Below are 20,260 nucleotides of genomic sequence, written 5' to 3' on the forward strand. Positions count from 1 at the left end.
CAGTCTGCAGCTGTGTCTAATTCATTTCTGTATCCCCCTGCACCTGGTGTAATGCTTGGCCATAATGGGCTCTCAGTAAATATTTATTGAGTAAATGAAGTAATTTTAGCCTCAGCTTTGCAGTTAGTCATATGATGGACATTGTGACATTCTGTGGATTATTTCATGTCACTCGGTTTCAATTTCCCTTTCCAAAAAGTGGCAGTAATAATTTGGGTCTGGGATTAAATGAATTAATGTATAGAATTTGAATAGACTTCAAAATTTAAAACACTTAAAAACTTTATATTTACATATAAAGGATAACATATTTTAAAAGCTGTATTTCAGATGAACCTAGCTACTAACACTTTAAAGGCTGACTGAAGTGATTTAAAAGAACATACCCTTCTCACGAAGGTGCATGTGTTTTATTATTTTCTGAACTGACTCTTGGGCAAAGAAGGTTGATGATTACTGTTTTGAAGTACATTAAATTTTAAACATTTGATCTTTAGGCTTTTCATTCTACATAATGTACATAAACAAGTATAGAATATGAAGTTATAAGAACTTTCTGATGCTCTGGGAGCCTGTATTGTCAGTTTCTCTGGAAAGGTCTGAGTTTGTTCTTATGGAGAGAGGGACTTGGCGTAGATACATTAGGAGGATTTTTAAGTAAAAGCACAATTATATTTTATTTTCATTGCAGTAAAATACATATAGGATTGACCATTTTAGCCATTTTTAAGTGTATAGCTCTGTGGCATTAAATACATTCACATTGTTGTACTAGCATCACCACCATCCTTTTCTAGAACTTTTTCGTCTTTCCCCAGCTGAAACTCTGTACCCAGTAAACACTAACTTCACATTGCCCTCTCGCCGTCTTGTGGCGACTGCCGTCCTGCTCTCTGTCTTGAAGAATCTGCTAACTCTAGGAACCTCATGTGAGGGCAGTTGCGTATTTGTCCTTTTGTGATTGGCATCTCTCACTTATTCCGAGTCATTGATATAGTGGGATGAGTCAAATCTCCTTCCGTTAAATGCTGACTAATTTTCTGAAACTCCCATGTGCATGGACCACATTTTGTCAGTTGGCCTGTTGATAGACGCTGGGTTGCTTCTACCTCTTGGCTATTGGTGCTCTGAACTTGGTTCTACAATAATATGTTCTGCTTTCACTTCTTTTGGTTACAGACTCGAATACCATTTCTTTACCTCACTGTAGATGAGATGTTGGGGTTCTGGTTGCTGTCGTAACTTACCTTGAAATTAACTTTACTATTAGTATATTTTTCCTTTTGAGTATTTCTTTGCTGTTGATACTGTACTATTCCAGAGTAGCTTCAAGTCCAAAACATTTTATTTTTATTTATTTATTTATTTTTAAAAACATTTAAATTATAAATATGAATTACCTACATTGGATAAAGTATATGGACTTGTTTTCCTAACCTATAGTGGATGTGAAAATTTTTACCTTTAGATAAATTTTTAGTAATCTATTTTTTACCATAAAAGATGTCATCAACTCTTATATATGAAATAGAAATTGTTCACTATTTCCAGCTTTTTATTCATTCAGTGCCTTAAATGAACACTGCCTTCAGAAAGATACTGAAGGATCTTTATGGAGATGAATGTGTCTTCATAGTGATAAACTCAGTTTTAGAAGTGTTAGTACTTTCACAGTGCTTTCCTAATACACACTGGATTAATTTTTCATGTATGAAGCACACAGTTGTATTTTTATAACTAGATTTTCATATCCAGTGAACTTATTAATACTTTACTTTGTTGTGTTTTGTTGGCTGTGTGAGGTGGGACTGCTCTGGTAAGGAACTAGCCATTGAGGGGTCTTTGGATTAGCTGTTCACCTCCCTGTCTTCATGCAGGCACCTTTCTACTTCCCATTTGTAACTGGACACTTTAAAGGACAGTCACTGTTTTGCTGTTTCCTTAGATACCAAGTCAGCTATCAACTATATATTAATATATTCTTGACTTGTATGTTATATTTTATTGCTGTATATTCTATGTTATTTTTTCAACAAATTTATTTTAAGGTACACTTTAACAACTATTCAAAATATGTAAACTGTGGCATCAGATTGATTATAGCACTATCAGAAAAATAAAGCTAATACCTTTCATTGATTTATTTGTAACAAAACACTTTTATGGTGCCCTGATGGGTGAAAGATCCCTTGGAGGAGGAAATGGCAACTCACTCCAGCATTCTTGCCTGGAAAATTCCATGGACAGAGGAGCCTGAGGAGCTGCTGTCTGTGGATTCACAAAGAGTCCAACATGACTGAGCACACACACACGCGATAGGGGAAAATCTGCAGCCCCTTACTGAGTCCTTTCTGCCACTAGGGGGCTGTTTTTCTTAGCTGTTAAAACTGGAAAAAGATCCCAGTTTTTTTGTTTCAGCAATCCCTGCAGACCCCTCCTTAGCTTTTTGGATTTAACTTATTTCCCAGGGTATTTATGCTTTTAAATATTCTGGGAAACCAAATTCCAATCCAAAAATTTTTTATTGTGTATTTGAATAATCTCAAAGGATACGGGAAGTGACAGCTGCTTGAATTTTATATGGCCATCCTAGTAATATCTGGCTTTTTTAACCACTGGAATTGTTAAAATTATGTAATTCAGAAAACATCAACCCTTATGTTCTTACTTGAACTAGAATTCTATCCATTATTTTTTTATTTCCATGTGTAAAATTTAATGCCTTAAAATGCACATGTATAATAAAATATTTCTCTTATACCTTTATGAACTTCTGACATTTTAAAAATCCATAGTCAGTAATGGATAAAAGGGAAGCATTTTGATGAATTTTTGCAATTGTTAGACTAATTTATTTCAAAGATTATAGAATGAGATTATTTAGTAATTTTACTACCGTGTTCAGAATATGAGAAATGTGGACCAAAAATGTTGCCACCTATAAATAAAGATACCTTAAAAATATTCCACAAGTGGAGTTCTAGTCAAATTAAAGTATTACATCTTAGGAAGCAAGATTAAGGAAATATCGTGATACATTAAAGAGCATGTACTTTGCAGTTTGATGATTGCCTCTGCCACTATGAGCTTTGTGAACCTTCAGCACATTTTTTAACATCCCTGAGCTTTAATTTCCTGATTTTTGTAATGTTAATATCTCATTCAGTTGTTTGGATTAAATGAGGCAATACATGTTAAAGGACCTTGGACTGTGCCTGGAATATGTTAGGTGCTCAGTAAATCTCATACTCTCTTTAATCCAAAGGTGTGATGTTATAACTGATTCTCATTCGTTCTGGAGATTCTCTCTCTGGAAAAGAGGAGACTCAACCAATTATTAAGGCTGCATCTGTAAGTATGGGGACTTCCCTGGTAGCTCAGCTGGTAAAGAATTTGCCTGCAATGCAGGAGACCCCAGTTTGATTCCTGAGTTGGGAAGATCTGCTGGAGAAGGGATATGCTACCCACTCCAGTATTCTTGGGCTTCCCTGGTGGCTCAGCTGGTAAAGAATCCTCCTGGAGTGTGGGAGACTTGGGTTTGATCCGTGAGTTGGGAAGATCCCTGAAGATCTCCTGGAGAAGGGAATGGCTACCCACTCCAGTATTCTGGCCTGGAGAATTTTGTGGACTATTCCATGGGGTCACAAAGAGTGGGACACGACTGAGCGACTTTAACTTCACTGTAAGTATGACTATACCAGTACAAAGAATTCAATCTTTTCAAGGTATCCTAACTATAAAGAGGAAGTTTGGAAAATGTATTTCCTTAGCTAAAATCATTAGCTATTTGTATACTGATTGCTTACTGTACGCCAGTGTTGTTTTTAGTAGGTACTGTTATTATTCCTATTCTATTAATAATAGGATACAGAAATGGAAGCCCAAAGGGATTACCCTTACTCCATTTTATGTTCTTGTTGTTTAGTCACTAAGTTGTGACTGACTCTTTTTCAACCCCATGGACTGTAGCCCGCCAGGCTCCGCTGTCCTTGGGATTTCCCAGGCAAGAATACTGGAGTGGGTTGCCGTTTTTTTCTCCAGGGTGTCTTCTTGACCCAGGGATTGAATCTGCATCTCCTGCGTTGGTAGGCAGGTTCTTTACCACTGAGTCACCAGGGAAGCCTCAGGTTTATGTAGCTAGGCTCCAAAGGCAGACAGTCTAGCTCTAGGTATGAATTCCTAACCACTTGGCTAAATGAATAAAACACTTTTTTCCATAGATTTAAGTGGATGCATTGTATATACAGTAGGAGTGTTTGGAGAGTTTTTATACTTATTTTATACTTAAAAGCACACCTTCCTCCAAATGTTTGTTACTATTAAAATGATTGAAATAATTATTTTAGAATTTTGAATATGTTCTGATATTTTCAATAAAAGGAAATTACTACTTTCAGTAAGAATAGACTTTTGATTAGAAATGTAGCAAAATATTTAGGTGCTGAAGGATTCATTTATAAAAGTAGAAATGACCCTTTCAACTGACTTTTAGTATTGCTTTATTACTGTTTGTTTTCAACAAATAATGGCACCTCGTTGGACTAAATATATTGCACCCACAAAGGGAAACTTTGGGAAGTTTTTGCTCCAGGTTGAAAGAGAGGTGCGCCTTGAAGGCCGTGGGGACGCACGTGGGTTGATAGCTCTCTGTGTCTGTCTGTTGCAGCTGTGCTGCAGTGCTGCTCGCCTCCCACCCGCATGGACGCGCTCAGTAGCTGTGTCACGCCGCCTGCCGCCTCCTACGCACACTGCAGCTACTTTCAGGTAAGAGGCTGGGAGCCATGGACAGTCTCTGCATCAGGAACAGTACGGTTGACCAGTTGACCACGCAGAGTTTCAGCGTGTAGTTTTATCTTAATGAGTAGCCAGAGGTAAGCTGTGGATTATGGCCTCAGTTTTTCTCAATTCTAAAAAAAAAAAAAAGAGTTGATGTAAATGATGTCTGAGGATTCTTCCAGGCCTACACTCTCTCTTCTGGGCCTCCTGTTAGGCACACTAGCCACATGTAGGCTATTTAAATAGAAATTAATTAAAATTAAATAAAATTTAAAAATCGTTCCGCAAGTCACTAGCCACATTTCAGATGCTTAATAGTTTTGTATGGCTAGGGGCTACCGAATTTTATAGCGCACAGAACATTTTCATTATTGCTGACAGTTAGTTGAAACGGTGTTGTTCAACTGTCAGCAGTGGTAAAACTGACTACCGTGGTAAAATAATTCATTTTTCCAGGTAAGTGCTAAAAGTATATAAATCACCAAATGACAGATCCTTCCAAGATAGCACAGATAATTACTTTTTTTTTTTAAGGAGAAAGGGAAAATGATGTAAAAAATGAGAAACCCCTGTGTTGTAAACACCACACTTCAATTATTTTCTCATTATTTATTAGGAAGCAATTTATTTGATTGAAATGTTGTAGACTACCAGTTTTAGGATAAAATTAAATCCTGTTTGTATTTTTATATTGCAGTTGCTTAAAGATGGAATTGTTTTCCTTTGATATCAAGTAATCATGATAGTTTCCATTCTTAAGAAAATAACTTATTAGTGGCATTTCAGTACTCAAAAGAACATTCCTTTTTTCCTTTTTTTAATTTAGAAAATATACATTGGAAGTCAAATTATAATCAGATTGTTGTTTGGAGAGCACAGAATCCAATGAAGGGGACTTAGATGGACATATTTAATGGCAGATATCATCAAGCATGTTAGTCTCGCTGTTTCATTTTCACTGGAAGGACATGTCTGTCTCACAAATTAGATGATCTTATCTGTAGATTCAGGGATTCTCTCCCCTGGGTCATACTAGAGATACTCTGTTGGTGTTTTTTGATTATATTTATGTTTTAAATTTGTTAAAAGATAAGAAAGCCTTCTTCAGCGATCAATGCAAAGAAATAGAGGAAAACACAGAATGGGAAAGACTAGGGATCTCTTCAAGAAAATCAGAGATACCAAAGGAACATTTCATGCAAAGATGAGCTCTATAAAGGACAGAAATGGTATGGACCTAGCAGAAGCAGAAGATATTAAGAAGAGATGGCAAGAATACACAGAAGAACTGTACAAAAAAGATCTTCACGACCCAGATAATCACGATGGTGTGATTACTCACCTAGAGCCAGACATCCTGGAATGTGAAGTCAAGTGGGCTTTAGAAAGCATCACTACGAACAAAGCTAGTGGAGGTGATGGAATTCCAGTTGAGCTATTTCAAATCCTGAAAGATGATGCTGTGAAAGTGCTGCACTCAATATGCCAGCAAATTTGGAAAACTCAGCAGTGGCCATATGACTGGAAAAGGTCAGTTTTCATTCCAATCCCAGAGAAAGGCAATGCCAAAGAATGCTCAAACTACCGCACAAGTGCACTCATCTCACACGCTAGTAAAGTAATGCTCAAAATTCTCCAAGCCAGGCTTCAGCAATATGTGAACCGTGAACTTCCTGATGTTCAAGCTGGTTTTAGAAAAGGCAGAGGAACCAGAGATCAAATTGCCAACATCTGCTGGATCATCAAAAAAGCAAGAGAGGTCCAGAAAAACATCTATTTCTGGCTTATTGACTATGCCAAAGCCTTTGACTGTGTGGATCACAATAAACTGTGGAAAATTCTTCAAGAGATGGGAATACCAGACCACCTGACCTGCCTCTTGAGAAATTTGTATGCAGGTCAGGAAGCAACAGTTAGAACTGGACATGGAACAACAGACTGGTTCCAAATAGGAAAAGGAGTTCGTCAAGGCTGTATATTGTCACCCTGTTTATTTAACTTCTATGCAGAGTACATCATGAGAAACGCTGGACTGGAAGAAATGCCGGGAGAAATATCAATAACCTCAGATATGCAGATGACACCACCCTTATGGCAGAAAGTGAAGAGGAACTAAAAAGCCTCTTGAGGAAAGTGAAAGTGGAGAGTGAAAAAGTTGGCTTAAAGCTCAACATTCAGAAAACAAAGATCATGGCATCCGGTCCCACCACTTCATGGGAAATAGATGGGGAAACAGTGGAAACAGTGTCAGACTTTATTTTTCTGGGCTCCAAAATCACTGCAGATGGTGACTGCAGCCATGAAATTAAAAGACACTTACTCCTTGGAAGGAAAGTTATGACCAACCTAGATAGCATATTCAAAAGCAGACATTACTTTTCCAACAAAGGTTCGTCTAGTCAAGGCTATGGTTTTTCCTGTGGTCATGTATGGATGTGAGAGTTGGACTGTGAAGAAGGCTGAGCACCGAAGAATTGATGCTTCTGAACTGTGGTGTTGGAGAAGACTCTTGAGAGTCCCTTGGACTGCAAGGAGATCCAACCAGTCCGTTCTTAAGGAGATCAGCCCTGGGATTTCTTTGGAAGGAATGATGCTAAAGCTGAAACTCCAGTACTTTGGGCACCTCACGCGAAGAGTTGATTCATTGGAAAAGACCCTGATGCTGGGAGGGATTGGGGGCAGGAGGAGAAGGGGACGACAGAGGATGAGATGGCTGGATGGCATCACTGGCTGGATGGCATCACTGACTCTATGGACATGAGTCTGGGTGAACTCCGGGAGTTGGTGATGGACAGGGAGGCCTGGCGTGCTGCAATTCACGGGGTCGCAAAGAATTGGACACGACTGATCGACTGAGCTGATCTGATCTGATGTTTTAAATAAGTCATTTAAAACATCTTTAAAGACTTTTTCTTACTGCAAAGGCAATACATGTTGATTGTAGGAAAACAGAGATAAGTAGACATAAAAGGTTTATTTAAAAAACATTTTTAAATTATGTATTTATTTATTTTTGGGTATGGTGGATCCTCACTGCTTGCTTTGCTCTGACTTTCTCTACTGTGACAAGTGGGGGCTACTCTTCCTTATGGTTCAAGGGCTTCCCATTGCTGTACTCTTTCCTGTTGCGGAGGACAGGCTCTGTGCTCCTGGGCTTCAGGAGTTGCAGCACTCGGGCTCAGTACTCATGCCATGCGGGCTTTAGTTGCCCTGCAACATGTCGAATCTTCCCGGACCAGGGATAGAACCCATGTCCCCTGCACTGGCAGGTAGATTCTTATCTACTGCATCACCAGGGAAGTCTGACATAAAATTTTTAAATGGAAAAAAGGGAAGTGTTTCAGATGCTGTTCTGGAAATAATTGCAGTTAAGTTTTGTTGGATTGTAGATGTGGTGACTGTGCATGAATGATCCGTATATTGTAATGGTTAAGAGCAAGAATTCTGGAGTCAGGCAAACCTAGGTTTGAAAGCTGGCTCTGTTAGTTATTTCATTGTGACTTTGAATAAATTACAAAGTTTCTCTGAACTTCAGTTCCACTATTTGGAAATGGAGATTATCACATTTCATTGACCTCTTATGAGGATTAAATGAAATAATGTACAGAAAGCACTTTGTGTATGCCTGGCACATAGTAAGAACTCAATAAATGGCATACAGCTGTAGTACAGTAGCTAGATGTTTAAGCCATTTAGATTTATGTTATTTTGGCATTAGTGGCCTTCGAATTATTGATACAATCTTTGTAGTGTGTTTGGCGACATTGACTCACTACCTATTTTATTCAATTTTAACTCTTCCTTATCTTGTGTTTATAACCTGATATAGTCAACAAACAATTATTGAATACCTACTCTGTGCAAAGCTCTGCATTTGGCAACAACTCATTACATGTTTTGTTTAATCATTACTTCAGAATTCTGTGTTCATAGCTTGAGGTTGTTTTTCATCAGATGTAATTGTGCATAATACTGTGTATAAGAGAATACATCTTGAAGATACCAGTCTAAAAGTGACAGCTATTTTAATCAATTGTTTTAGTATTAAAATAATCTCAACAAGGGACATTCGATATTCCATCCATTTTTTCCCCAGATTATTTGGAACGGAATATCGGTATCTCCCCCTGAATCTATTGAAGCATTGGCGGACTTGTGAGCAGCCTGTGTTTATTTCCTTACTACATTCCTAAAACAGTGTATGTTTTTGTCTGTTAATCTTTCCGAAAGACTTTGATACATAGACATTTTATCAGCAAATAGGTATTTGGATACTGTAGCTTTTTTTCGATTTTGTATACTTTAACCCTGAGAAGTTTTGGTCCATTCCAATATTAAAACTTAGCATAGTGGTTGACATATAGTAGCTCGTGTGCTAATGCTAACAATAGAGTTAAAGGTACCACTGCCAAAAACTTGACTGGCATTCAAGTTTTCTTAGTGAACTTTAAGATTAATTTGTTTATGTTTAGCATTCATCAGTGTAAATGTTTTTGCTTTCCTCCTTAATCTCATATTTGATTTTCTATCCAAAGAATCCTATTTTCTCTTTTCCCAGAATCCTCCAATGCAGTCTTCCTATCCAGTTGAATTTCTGCCTTCTAATTGGCCTTGCAGTGCTACTGATGAAAATAAAAAGACAGAAGTAAACCTAGAGGCTGTTTTTCAGATAGTAGATGAGTTGCATTCCTCCCCTAAATTGGAGATGGTCAAGGTGGAGCCTGTTGAGAATCAGTGCTCAACATCCCAGTCTAATAGAAGCCAACATATCCTAGCTAATTCAAACAACAGCAATCCATCTTCCACAAGTCAGGCTAGCCAGCTGGAGCCACTTACTCCTGTAGGCTCAGATATTACGTCTTTTGTGGTCGGAACAGAACAGGCAATTACCAGCTCTCTACCACAGTCACCTGAGTACATCTATACCATCCACCCAGCTCAGCCTGTTGAAAATACTACAATGCAAGAGTCTGCAATCAACCAGCAAGCTCACATCAAACTGAAGGAGCAGCTAAGTCATAATCCATCTGCATCTTCAGTAGTATTTGTTCAGGAAGGGCTACCATTCAGCACACACCAGGTAAGCGGCAAAGAAAAATTCCTAGTAATGTTCAGAGGTACCTGGTGCTTCTTGCTAAGGACTGTTGTAGTGGGGACCCTGTCCCAGTTTTATCTGGGTTTAATACGAGTTCATTATGCTTTCCAGAAGGATCATGTCCCAGTGGTTCTGCACAAAGCATTTCAGAAAGAAGTAACCTTAACTGTCAGGCTTGCTCTCACTATGTTATGGTTTGAATGAGCGTGTGGTATAAGACTTATCAATATTTTCATGTTAAAAACATCCTTTGAGTTTCGCTTCCAAATTTAATTTGAATGGACTAGGTGTGCCTGCCTGATTAAATTCCACTTCTCAGATGGATGGTTTATCTCATAGATAACATCAGGACTTTCCTGGCCATTTGTAGCATGGAGGTAAGGAGATGGTTGGAAGTATTTTCATACTTTGTTACAACATTATTGAATTCTAATTTGATTTGAGAGCATACTGTGTGTGAATTTCCTTGCTAATACTCTCATTCCTAAAGCGTAATTCTGACTCTGGTTTGAGAGATATATTCTGAAGGTAGAGACTAGTCCTTGATCACTGCTAGCTTATGACCAGAAAATGAATAAACTCGCATTCTAAAAAATAAAAGTATATCCAAATTAAAATCACTTTTGTGATTTTTTTTTCTCAATCCTAGTCTGATATATATATGTTTTTCATTTTGGATTTTTTTCTTTAATGGAGTTGAAAATGTCTTCATTTTTAGAGGCTCACAAGATAATTTTTTGGCAGTTGTGTGTGTATCTTGGTCACACCATGTGGCTCATGGGGTTTTAGTTCCCTAACCAGGGATTGAACCTGGGCCCTCAGGAGTGCGAGCATGGAGTCCTAACCTCTGGACAGTGAGTGAAGTCACCTGGGCAGTTTTTTTTTAATGCATTCTTTTCTGGCTAACTTAAGGGTCAAATGTCTTAAGGTTTCTATCACCTCATTGTCCTTTTTGAGCCCAAACATTGAGACCCAGAGTACTATGTATTAAAATAATATTATACATTCAGTATACCAAAGATAGGCCCTTTGTGTTTCAAATATGCCTGTGAAAAGACCATGAAATGTGTCTTTATTCCTTCATGGTCACATCCAAAATAGATTTCATATTTTAAAATTGCATTCACACAGTTTCTTTAAAAAAAATTTGGATATCACAGCTTTTGAAAGCTGTATTTTGAACTTCTAGCCCTACTTCATTATATAGTTTTAGTTTAAAATAAATTCATTAATAAATAGAATATTTCAGAAATTGGTCAACTTGACAAAGGGATTAGGTATTCTGAAGAAAACATAGGAACTCCAAGAAAGAAATCTATGTATCATAAGCAAGACAGATCTAGATTTTGAATTTTGAAAGCTTTATTAAGACAAAACAAAATTAGTAGAATAAAGTATTCACAGCCCCTCTGACATCATCCAACAGGATCATACCTAGGGCCATTCCAGTATCACCAAGAGAGGAAATCTGATGGAAGAGATGTTAGAATGGGAAAAGATAGTGATATTAACTAGTTATAAATTGTGTGTGTGAATTTTATTAAAAAAATGAAACTTCATGGTGAATCTTCCTCTGGTCATAAGTAAATATTTTAGCTCCATTGGCATTTCAGTGGTTTCTGTATGGGGAAATATATGTCTTACTACCAAAGATTCAGATTAGCTTAGCAAAATTAGATAGTATCATTCATAAAGATTAAAAAGATCATGTTTGTTGGATCATTATTCTATAATACAACTCCTCTGATAAAGTGTCTTAACTTTTAGTAGCTGTTTGGGGAAAATTTGGAATAATGAGTGGTTTTAATATTTTAGATGGATGCCAGTATAAAATGCCAGACCAGTCCACCTGAGAATATCTTGCCTTCAGAACAAATGGGATTCCTTATTTCAGAAATGGGGCCTGCTAGCAAGCCTAGTAAAGACATGAGTTTATCCACTCCAGCCAGATACAGAGAGCGAAGAAGCAACTCACAGCAAGGAAAGTCCCCTGGTAAGGATTGTTGTGCTCTGGAATGCTCACAGTAGAATTATAGTGTGGAATTAATTTCTGAATGCTCTTCATTTATTATTCATAATTATACTTATCACATTGCTGTTTAATATAACTGTAATTTTAACTGTTTTTTCTTAATCATCCCTGTAAAGTACAAATTATATTTCAGTATTGCATGTAAAAATATGAGCTTTTGAAAAGAGAACATAGTAAGTAAAAGCAAAAGAATTTGGATTACTTAACTAGGAGAATGCAAGGATGAAAGACAATTTAATAACTGCTTCAGATGCCAAAGACTGTAATTACAGAAGTACTTGTTCTTTTATTAGCAAAGTATAGTACAAAAGGGCATGTTCTTAAATTGTGGCAAGAAAAAATTAGATGGACATTAAAGATATTACCCTGAGCATATTATAAAGTACGACTCTTTATCAGTGGGATTTTTCTTGTGGTTTGTAGGAGCCCAGAGTTGGTGATTGTTTTAGTACAGTTGGTGTTACTCTTTTTAGAGGTGTAGACAGAATCTTTTTTTTTTTTAATATAAATTTATTTATTGTAATTGGAGGTCAGAATCTTTTTTAAGAAAATAGTGACATCTAATAAAACATGTTTCTTACATGATCCAAAACCAAGTCATCAAATTCTTTAGTAGACAGTGTGAATATTATTAAATTATATGCACGTCAGAGGTGTGCAATTCAGTGAATTAAGCAATCCGGTCAAACAGTCATTTTAACCTATAAAAATCGGAAGAATCTTGGGAACTTCTGGAGAATTTTCCCCAAAAGTAAGCTAATAGTAATATGATCGAGGTATTGTTTAGACTCACAGGGTTCTTTCTGCAAAGTGCCATTTAGACCATGTCTCCCTGTTCATACTCTATGCTGAATGCAGGGTAGGCAAGGTGTGAGCTAAGAGGTTGGAAGAAAACTGAAGGAGCTGTAGGAACTGCAGCTATTTCTTCTCTCCTGGCTGGTACAGCAGCCATAGCAGCAGACATAACATAACCTCCCTCAAGGGCTTTCCAGGTGGAACTTACATATGCTTACAGAACAAAAGTAGTCCATGGCCAAGCAAGTACCTCATGATACACATGCTCGGTGCTATCCAACTCTTTGCGACCCCATGGACTGTACAGTCCATGGAATTCTCCAGGCCAAAATACTGGAGTGGATAGCCTTTCCCTTCTCCAGGGGATCTTCTCAACCCAGGGACTGAACCCAGGTCTCCCACATTGCAGGCTGAGCCACAAGAGAAGCCCCATAAATGATCTCAGTTGTTACATAATCATTATTCATGAAACGTGGGGTGAGAGAGAGCGTGAGGAGAGAGAGCCTGACCACCACCATCTTGGCTTATTTGCTCTTTCCCTACTGACCAAAAACTATCTGGACCACTCGTCTTATTTGGTAAACTTAACTTGTACAGTTGCTTTTAGTTGAGTATATGATCCAATCTGTAATCAGAGATTAAGATTTCTTACCACTGAAGATGTTCAAAACAATGGCATGGACTTTAAAGGCAATTTCGAAAAGGACAGTAGTGAATATTCACTGCATGCTCATTTTTATGCCATACTACAAACTTGATGAAAGTGGTATTGTCATCTACTTAAAGATCAGAACACTTAAGCTTGAAGAGGATAGGGAACTTGTTCAAGATCACATTAATTTAGCTAATATTCTGCTCACAGTCCTTCTGTTGACTGTGTCCTTTGATGCACAGAAGTTTGTAAGTTTGACATTCTCCCGTGTGTCTAATTTTGCTTTTGTTGCCTGTGTTTTTGGTATCGTATCCAAGAAACCATTGCCAAGCCCAGTATGATACAGTTTTTCCACTGTGTTTTCTTTCAGATGTTTTATAGTTTTAGGTCTCATATTTAGGTCTTTAATCCATTTTGAGTTAATATTTGTAGATGATGTAAGATAAGGTTCCACCTTGGTTCTCTTGCATATGGACATCCAGTTTTCCCAGCACATTTGTTGCAGAGACCTTTCCCCATTGAGTGTTTTTGGCATCCTTGTTCAAGGTGATTGACCATATGTATGAGGATTTATCTCAGGCCTCTATTCCAGTCCATTGGTCTGTTTTTCTGTGTTTATGCCAGTACCATATGATCTCTGTTTAACTATTCAGTTCTGCTGTTGTAGCACTAAAGCAGTCATAAATAATACATAAGTGAATGGTTGTGGCTATATTTCAGTAAAACTTTGTTTACAAAAAACAGATGCTGGGCCCAGTTTGACCTAGAGGTTGTAATTTGCCAAGCCCTGAGTTAGACTAACAGCTTATTTCTGAACAACAGCAATGGAAGCCAGAAGGAGTAGAATCATATTTTAAATATACTAAAAGAAATCTGGAGTCCTGGAAATCTCTACCCAGCAAAAAGATTCTTCAATGATGAAGGCAAAAATGAAGACATTTTCAGATAAACACAAAATCAAGAGCATGCACCACAGCAGATAAACATTAAAGAAAGTTCTGCAGGGTGTTCTTCAGTAAGAAGAAAACAAGGAGACATATTGTAGTTTCCAGGATAATCACCAACATAATAGAAACAATCCAAAAAAAAAAAAAAAGGCAGGAAAGGAGGAAGAAAGAAATGAAAAATAAGGAAAAGAGAAAACAAATAATAAAGTGGTTGACCCAAATTCAACCAATACAACTATTATATACATAAATGGTCTTTGATGTCAAAGGCAGAGATTGCTAGAGTAGATTAAAGGGGAAACTTCTACTGTAGGCTGACTACAGGAGACATGTATTGAAAGTAAGTGGATAGAAAAAGAACATGCAAACAGAAAGTATGAGGTGGCTGGTATGATTATTCTTAAATATCAGATAAAACAGACCTTAAGACCTAGAGTGTTCAAAAGAGGGCCACTTCATAATGATGAACAGTTTATCAGGGAGGTAGGACAAAGAATGTTCAAACTACCACATACTTGTGCTCATTTCACATGCGAGCAAGGTAATGCTCCAAATCCTTCAAGCCAAGGGCCACTTCATAATGATGAACAGTTTATCAGGGAAGTAGGACAAAGAATGTTCAAACTACCACATACTTGCGTTCATTTGACATGCTACCAAGGTAATGCTCCAAATCCTTCAAGCCAAGGCTTCAACAGTACATGAACCAAGAACTTCCAGATGTTCAAGCTGGATTTAGAAAAGGCAGAGGAACCAGAGATCAAATTGCCAACATCGGCTGGATCGTAGAAAATGTAAGGGAATTCCAGAAAAACATCTTCTGCTTCATTGACTATGCTAAAGCCTTCAACTGTGTGGATCACAACCAACTGTGGAAAATACTTAAAGAGATGGGAATATCAGACCACCTTACCTGCCTCCTGAGAAACCTGTATGCAGGTCAAGAAGCAGTAGTTAGAACTGGACTTGGAACAATGGATTGGTTCCAAATTGGAAAAGGAGTAAATCAAGGCTGTATATTGTCACCCTGCGTTTTTAACTTACATGCAGATTGCATCATGTGAAATGCCACCGTGGATGCATCCCAAGCTATAATTACGATTGCTGGGAGAAATATCAGTAACCTTAGATATGCAGATGATTCCTAATAGCAGAAAGTGAAGAGGAAATAAAGAGCCTCTTGATGAAGGTGAAAGAGGAGAGTGAAGAAGCTGGCTTAAATCTCAACATTCAAAAAACTAAGATCATGGCATCTGGTCCCATCACTTCATGTCAAATAGATGGGGAAAAAATGGAAACAGTGACAGACTTTTCTTGGGCTCCAAAATCACTATGGACAGTGACTGCAGCCATGAAATTAAAAGACACCTGCTCCTTGGAAGAAAAGCTGTGACAAACTAGATAGTATATTAAAAGCAGAGGCATCACTTTGCCGGCAAATGTCCATATTGTCAGAACTATAGTTTTTCCAGTAGTCATATACAGATGTGAGCGTTGGACTATAAAGAAGGCTGATTGTCGAAGAATTGATATTTTCGAACTGTGGTGCCGGAGAAGACTCTTGAGAGTTCCTTGGACTGCAAGGAGATCAAACCAGTTGATCCTAAAGGAAATGAACCTTGAATATTCCCTGGAAGGACTGATGCTCCTTACTCCTACACTTTGATGCAAAGAGCCAACTCAGTGGAAAAGACCCTGCTGCTGGGAAAGATTGAGGGCATGAGGACAAGGGGATGACAGAGGATGAGATGGTTGGATGGCATCATCGACTCAATGGACATGGGTTTGAACAGACTCTGGGAGATAGTGAAGGACAGAGAAGCCTGGTGTGCTGCAGTCCATGGGGTCACAAAGAGTCGGATTTGACTAAGTGACTGAAAAACAGCAACACACCAATTATAAATGTGTTTTGTGTAATAATGGAGCTTCAAAATACATGAAACAAAATAACAAAATTTAAAGAGAGAAACAGACAATTCCTCAATGTACTAGGATATTTTAATACTTTTATATGAGCAGTTGATAGAATAACCAGACAAAATATCAGTTAAAGACAAAGAAGATATGAACAAGGTAACCACCTTGATCTAATTGGCATGTTTGGACACTGAGCGTCCAGTGCTTGCAGAGTATATACATTGTTCTCAAGTGCATACGGTACATTTACCAGATAGGTCATTCACTGGGCCGTAAGACAAGTCTCAATACATTGAAAAGAATTGAAGTCATACAAAGTGTATTTTCTGAATATAACAGATTAAATTAGAAATTAATAACAAATTAGGAAAAGATCAAATATCTGGAAATAAAGTAGCATACTTCTAAATAATTTGTGAGTCAAAGACAAAATCACAAGAAAAATTAGAAAATATTTTTAATTGAGTGACAATCAAAATACAATATCTGAGTTTGTGGGATGCAGCTAAAGCTGTGTTAGAATGAAACATACAGCTTTAAAGGCTAATAGAAAATAAGTAAGACCTAAAATCAATGACCTGAGGTTTTACCATATGAAACTAGAAAAAGAAGAGGAAAATAAACCCAAAGTAAATGTTAAAAATAAAAGCAGAGGGAATTCCCTGGTGGTCCAGTGGTTAGTACTCAGAACTTTGGACTTTCCAAAGGACACTCCAAGGGTGTGGGTTCTATCCCTAGTCCAGGATCCCTAGAACTAAGATCCCACAAGCCACACAACACAGCCAAAAATAAATAAATTAAAAGTAGAAGTCAGTGATATAGAAGACAGACAATTGAGAAGACTAACAAATGTAAAACTAGCTCTTTGAAAAGATCGAAAATTTTGACAAACTCTTAGCTAGACTGATCCCCTGAGATTACAAACAGAACACAAATCATAACTATTAAGAATGAAAAAGAGACTAATACCTCAGAATCTATGAATGGTAAAATGATAATAAGAGAATACCACGGACAGCCTTATGTCAATGAACACAGCTACATAAATGGAATAGACACGTTTCTTAAAAAATACAACTTGACAGAATTCACACAAGAAGACCCAATGAATAGCCCTACATCTTTCTTTTAAAGAAGTTGGTTATCAAATATTTTCCTCACAAGAAGAAAGGAAATTACAGGCTAATAATCTGCATGAATATATGTGCAAAAATAATTAACAAAATATTATTAGTAAATTGACTCCAACAATGTGTAAAAATAATGATGGACAAACCAAATAGAATTTGTCTCAAGAATGCAAGACTTGATTGTATTTCAAATGTTAAATGATGTTATTCATCATATTAACAGAATAAAGGAGAAAAACTATGACAGTTTCAGTAGATGCAAGGAACACATTTGACAGACTTCAGCACACTTTAGTAATAAAAATCTCTCAACAACATAGGGATAGTGGAAACTTTTTCAAACTGATAGAGAAACATCTATAAAATCTGTATAGAAAGGATCATGATCAATAGTGAAAGACTAAGCTGTTTACCCCTGAGATTGGGAACAAGGCAAGGATGCCCACTTTTATGACTTGTATTCAATATTGTACCCGTGGACCTAGCCATTGCAATAGGCAATAAAAAGAAGTAAAAGATGTATAGATGGGAAAGCGAGAAGTGAAACCGTATTTGCAGATGATATGGTTACTTATGTTAAAAATCTGAGGAATGTAGCAAAACTACTAGAACAAATAAATGAATTAGCAAGGTTATGTCTTGCTTAGCAGGCCATATAGTTAATATGCAGACACAATTCCTTCTTTATAAATTAGCACACAACTGGAAAATGAAATTTAAAAAAATCAAACAGTTACAATAGGACCAAAATCAAAAGATACCTAGGTATATACTGAACAAAAGATGTTTAAGACCTCGACACTGAAAGCTACAAATTTTGCTGAAAGGAATTAATAAAAATTAATTAAAGAAATAGAAAGATGTGCCATGTTCATGAATTTAAGAACAGCCAGTATTGTTAAAGTGACAGTTCTCCCCAAATTGATCTGTAAACTCAATGCAATCCTAATCAGAATTCTAGTAGACATTTTTTCTTTAATGACAAGCTGATTCTAAAATTTAAAAGAAAATTCTAAGGACACAGATTAACCAAAGCAAGTTTTAAAAATAAAAAGTTGGAGGAGGCTTTACCAGACTTACCATCCTGAATCATTAGGATGATCAAAAAAGCAAGAGAGTTCCAGAAAAACATCTACTTCTGCTTTATTGACTACGCCAAAGCCTTTGACTGTGTGGATCACATCAAACTGGAAAATTCTTAAAAGAGATGGGAATACCAGCCCACCTTACCTGCCTCATGAGAAATCTGTATGCAGGTCAAGAAGCAACAGTTAGAACCGGACACAGAACAACAGACAGGTTCCAGATAGTACATCTAGGCTGTATATTGTCACCCTGATTATTTAACTTATATGCAGAGTACGTCATGCGAGATGCCTGGCTGGATGAAAGCACAAGCTGGAATCAAGATTGCTGGAAGAAATAACAATAACCTCAGATACGCAAATGACAGCACATTTATGGCAGAAAGAGAAGAAGAACTAAAGAGCCTCTTGATGAAAGTGAAAGAGGAGAGTGAAAACATGGACTTAAAACTTAACGTTCAGAAAACTAAGATCATGGCATCTGGTCCCATCATTTCATGGCAAGTAGATGGGGAAACAGCGAGAGACTTTATTCTTTTGGGCTTCAAAATCACTGCAGGTTTTGACTGCAGCCATGAAATTAAAAGACGCTTACTCCTTGGAGGAAAAGCTATGGCCAACCTAGACAGCGTGTTAAAAAGCAGAGACATTACTTTGCCGACAAAGGTCCATCTAGTCAAAGCTGTGGTTTTTCCAGTAGTCATGTATGGATGTGAGAGTTGGACTATAAAGCTGAGTGCCAAAGAATTGATGCTTTTGAACTGTGGTGTTGGAGAAGACTCTTGAGAGACCCTTGGACTGCAAGGAGGTCCAACCAGTCCATCCTAAAGGAGATCAGTCCTGGGTATTCATTGGAAGGACTGATGTTGAAGCTGAAACTCCAATACTTTGGCCACCTGATGTGAAGAACTGACTCATTAGAAAAGACCCTGATGCTGGGAAGGATTGAAGGCAGGAGGACAAGGGGACAATAGAGGATGAGACGGTTGGATGACATCTCTGACTCAATAGACATGAGTTTGAGCAAGCTCTGGGAGTTGGGGATGGACGGGGAAACCTGGTGTGTTGCAGTCCATGGGGTTGCAAAGAGTCAGACACAACTGAGTGATTGAACTGAACTGAACTGAGGACTTGCCATAAAGCAATAATAATCAAAATAGTTTGGTATTGGTGAAAAGGGAGGCAATCAGATGAATGAAACAAAATAGGAAGTCCAGAAATAGATCCACACCTGTGTGGTCAATTGAGTTTCAACAAAGGTGCTAAGGCAGTGCAATGGGGAAAGGAAAGTGTTTCCAACAAAATTAACGTTGACGCATACCTCACACCTCACACAAAAATTAACTAACTTAAAAAAAAAAAGAATAAAGAAACATGCTTTACAGACCTAAATTTAAAACCTACAGCTTTAAAACATCTTGGGAAAAAAGAAAGACAAACTTTGCTCCTTTGGGCAAAAATTTCTTAGGACACAAAATATATGATCAATAAAGAAAAAATTGGTAAATTGGATTTCATCAAAATTTAAAACTTTTGCTCTTTGAAAGATATCTTTCAGAAAATGAAAAGGCAGGCCAAAAACTAGCAGAAAATATTGACAACACATATATCAAAACAAAGATAGTATCTCGAATGTGAAAAGAACTCTTAAGGTGAGGCGACAACAGGAGGAGACATTTTTCAAAACAAGATATACAGATGACCAGTAAGCACATGAATAGATGTTTAATCATCAGGGAAGTCAGATTAAAACTACAATGAGAGAGACTTCCTTGGTGTCTAATGACTAAGACTCCAAGCTCCTACTGTGGGGGGCCCAGGTTTGATCCCT

The 20,260-nt window shown here is 37.4% G+C and overlaps 1 protein-coding gene across 1 annotated transcript in view; it reads left to right on the forward strand.

Annotated features, from left to right (window-relative positions):
* Window positions 1–20,260, forward strand: part of HSF5 (heat shock transcription factor 5) — a 52,782-nt gene that overhangs the window by 11,999 nt on the left and 20,523 nt on the right. The window contains 3 exon segments of the mRNA XM_070388891.1: window positions 4,667–4,764; window positions 9,335–9,856; window positions 11,687–11,864. Of these exon segments, the coding sequence (XP_070244992.1) occupies window positions 4,667–4,764; window positions 9,335–9,856; window positions 11,687–11,864 (798 nt within the window).

Source organism: Bos mutus, chromosome 19 (assembly GCF_027580195.1).
Source record: "Bos mutus isolate GX-2022 chromosome 19, NWIPB_WYAK_1.1, whole genome shotgun sequence".
In the NCBI taxonomy this organism is placed as follows: Eukaryota; Metazoa; Chordata; class Mammalia; order Artiodactyla; family Bovidae; genus Bos; species Bos mutus.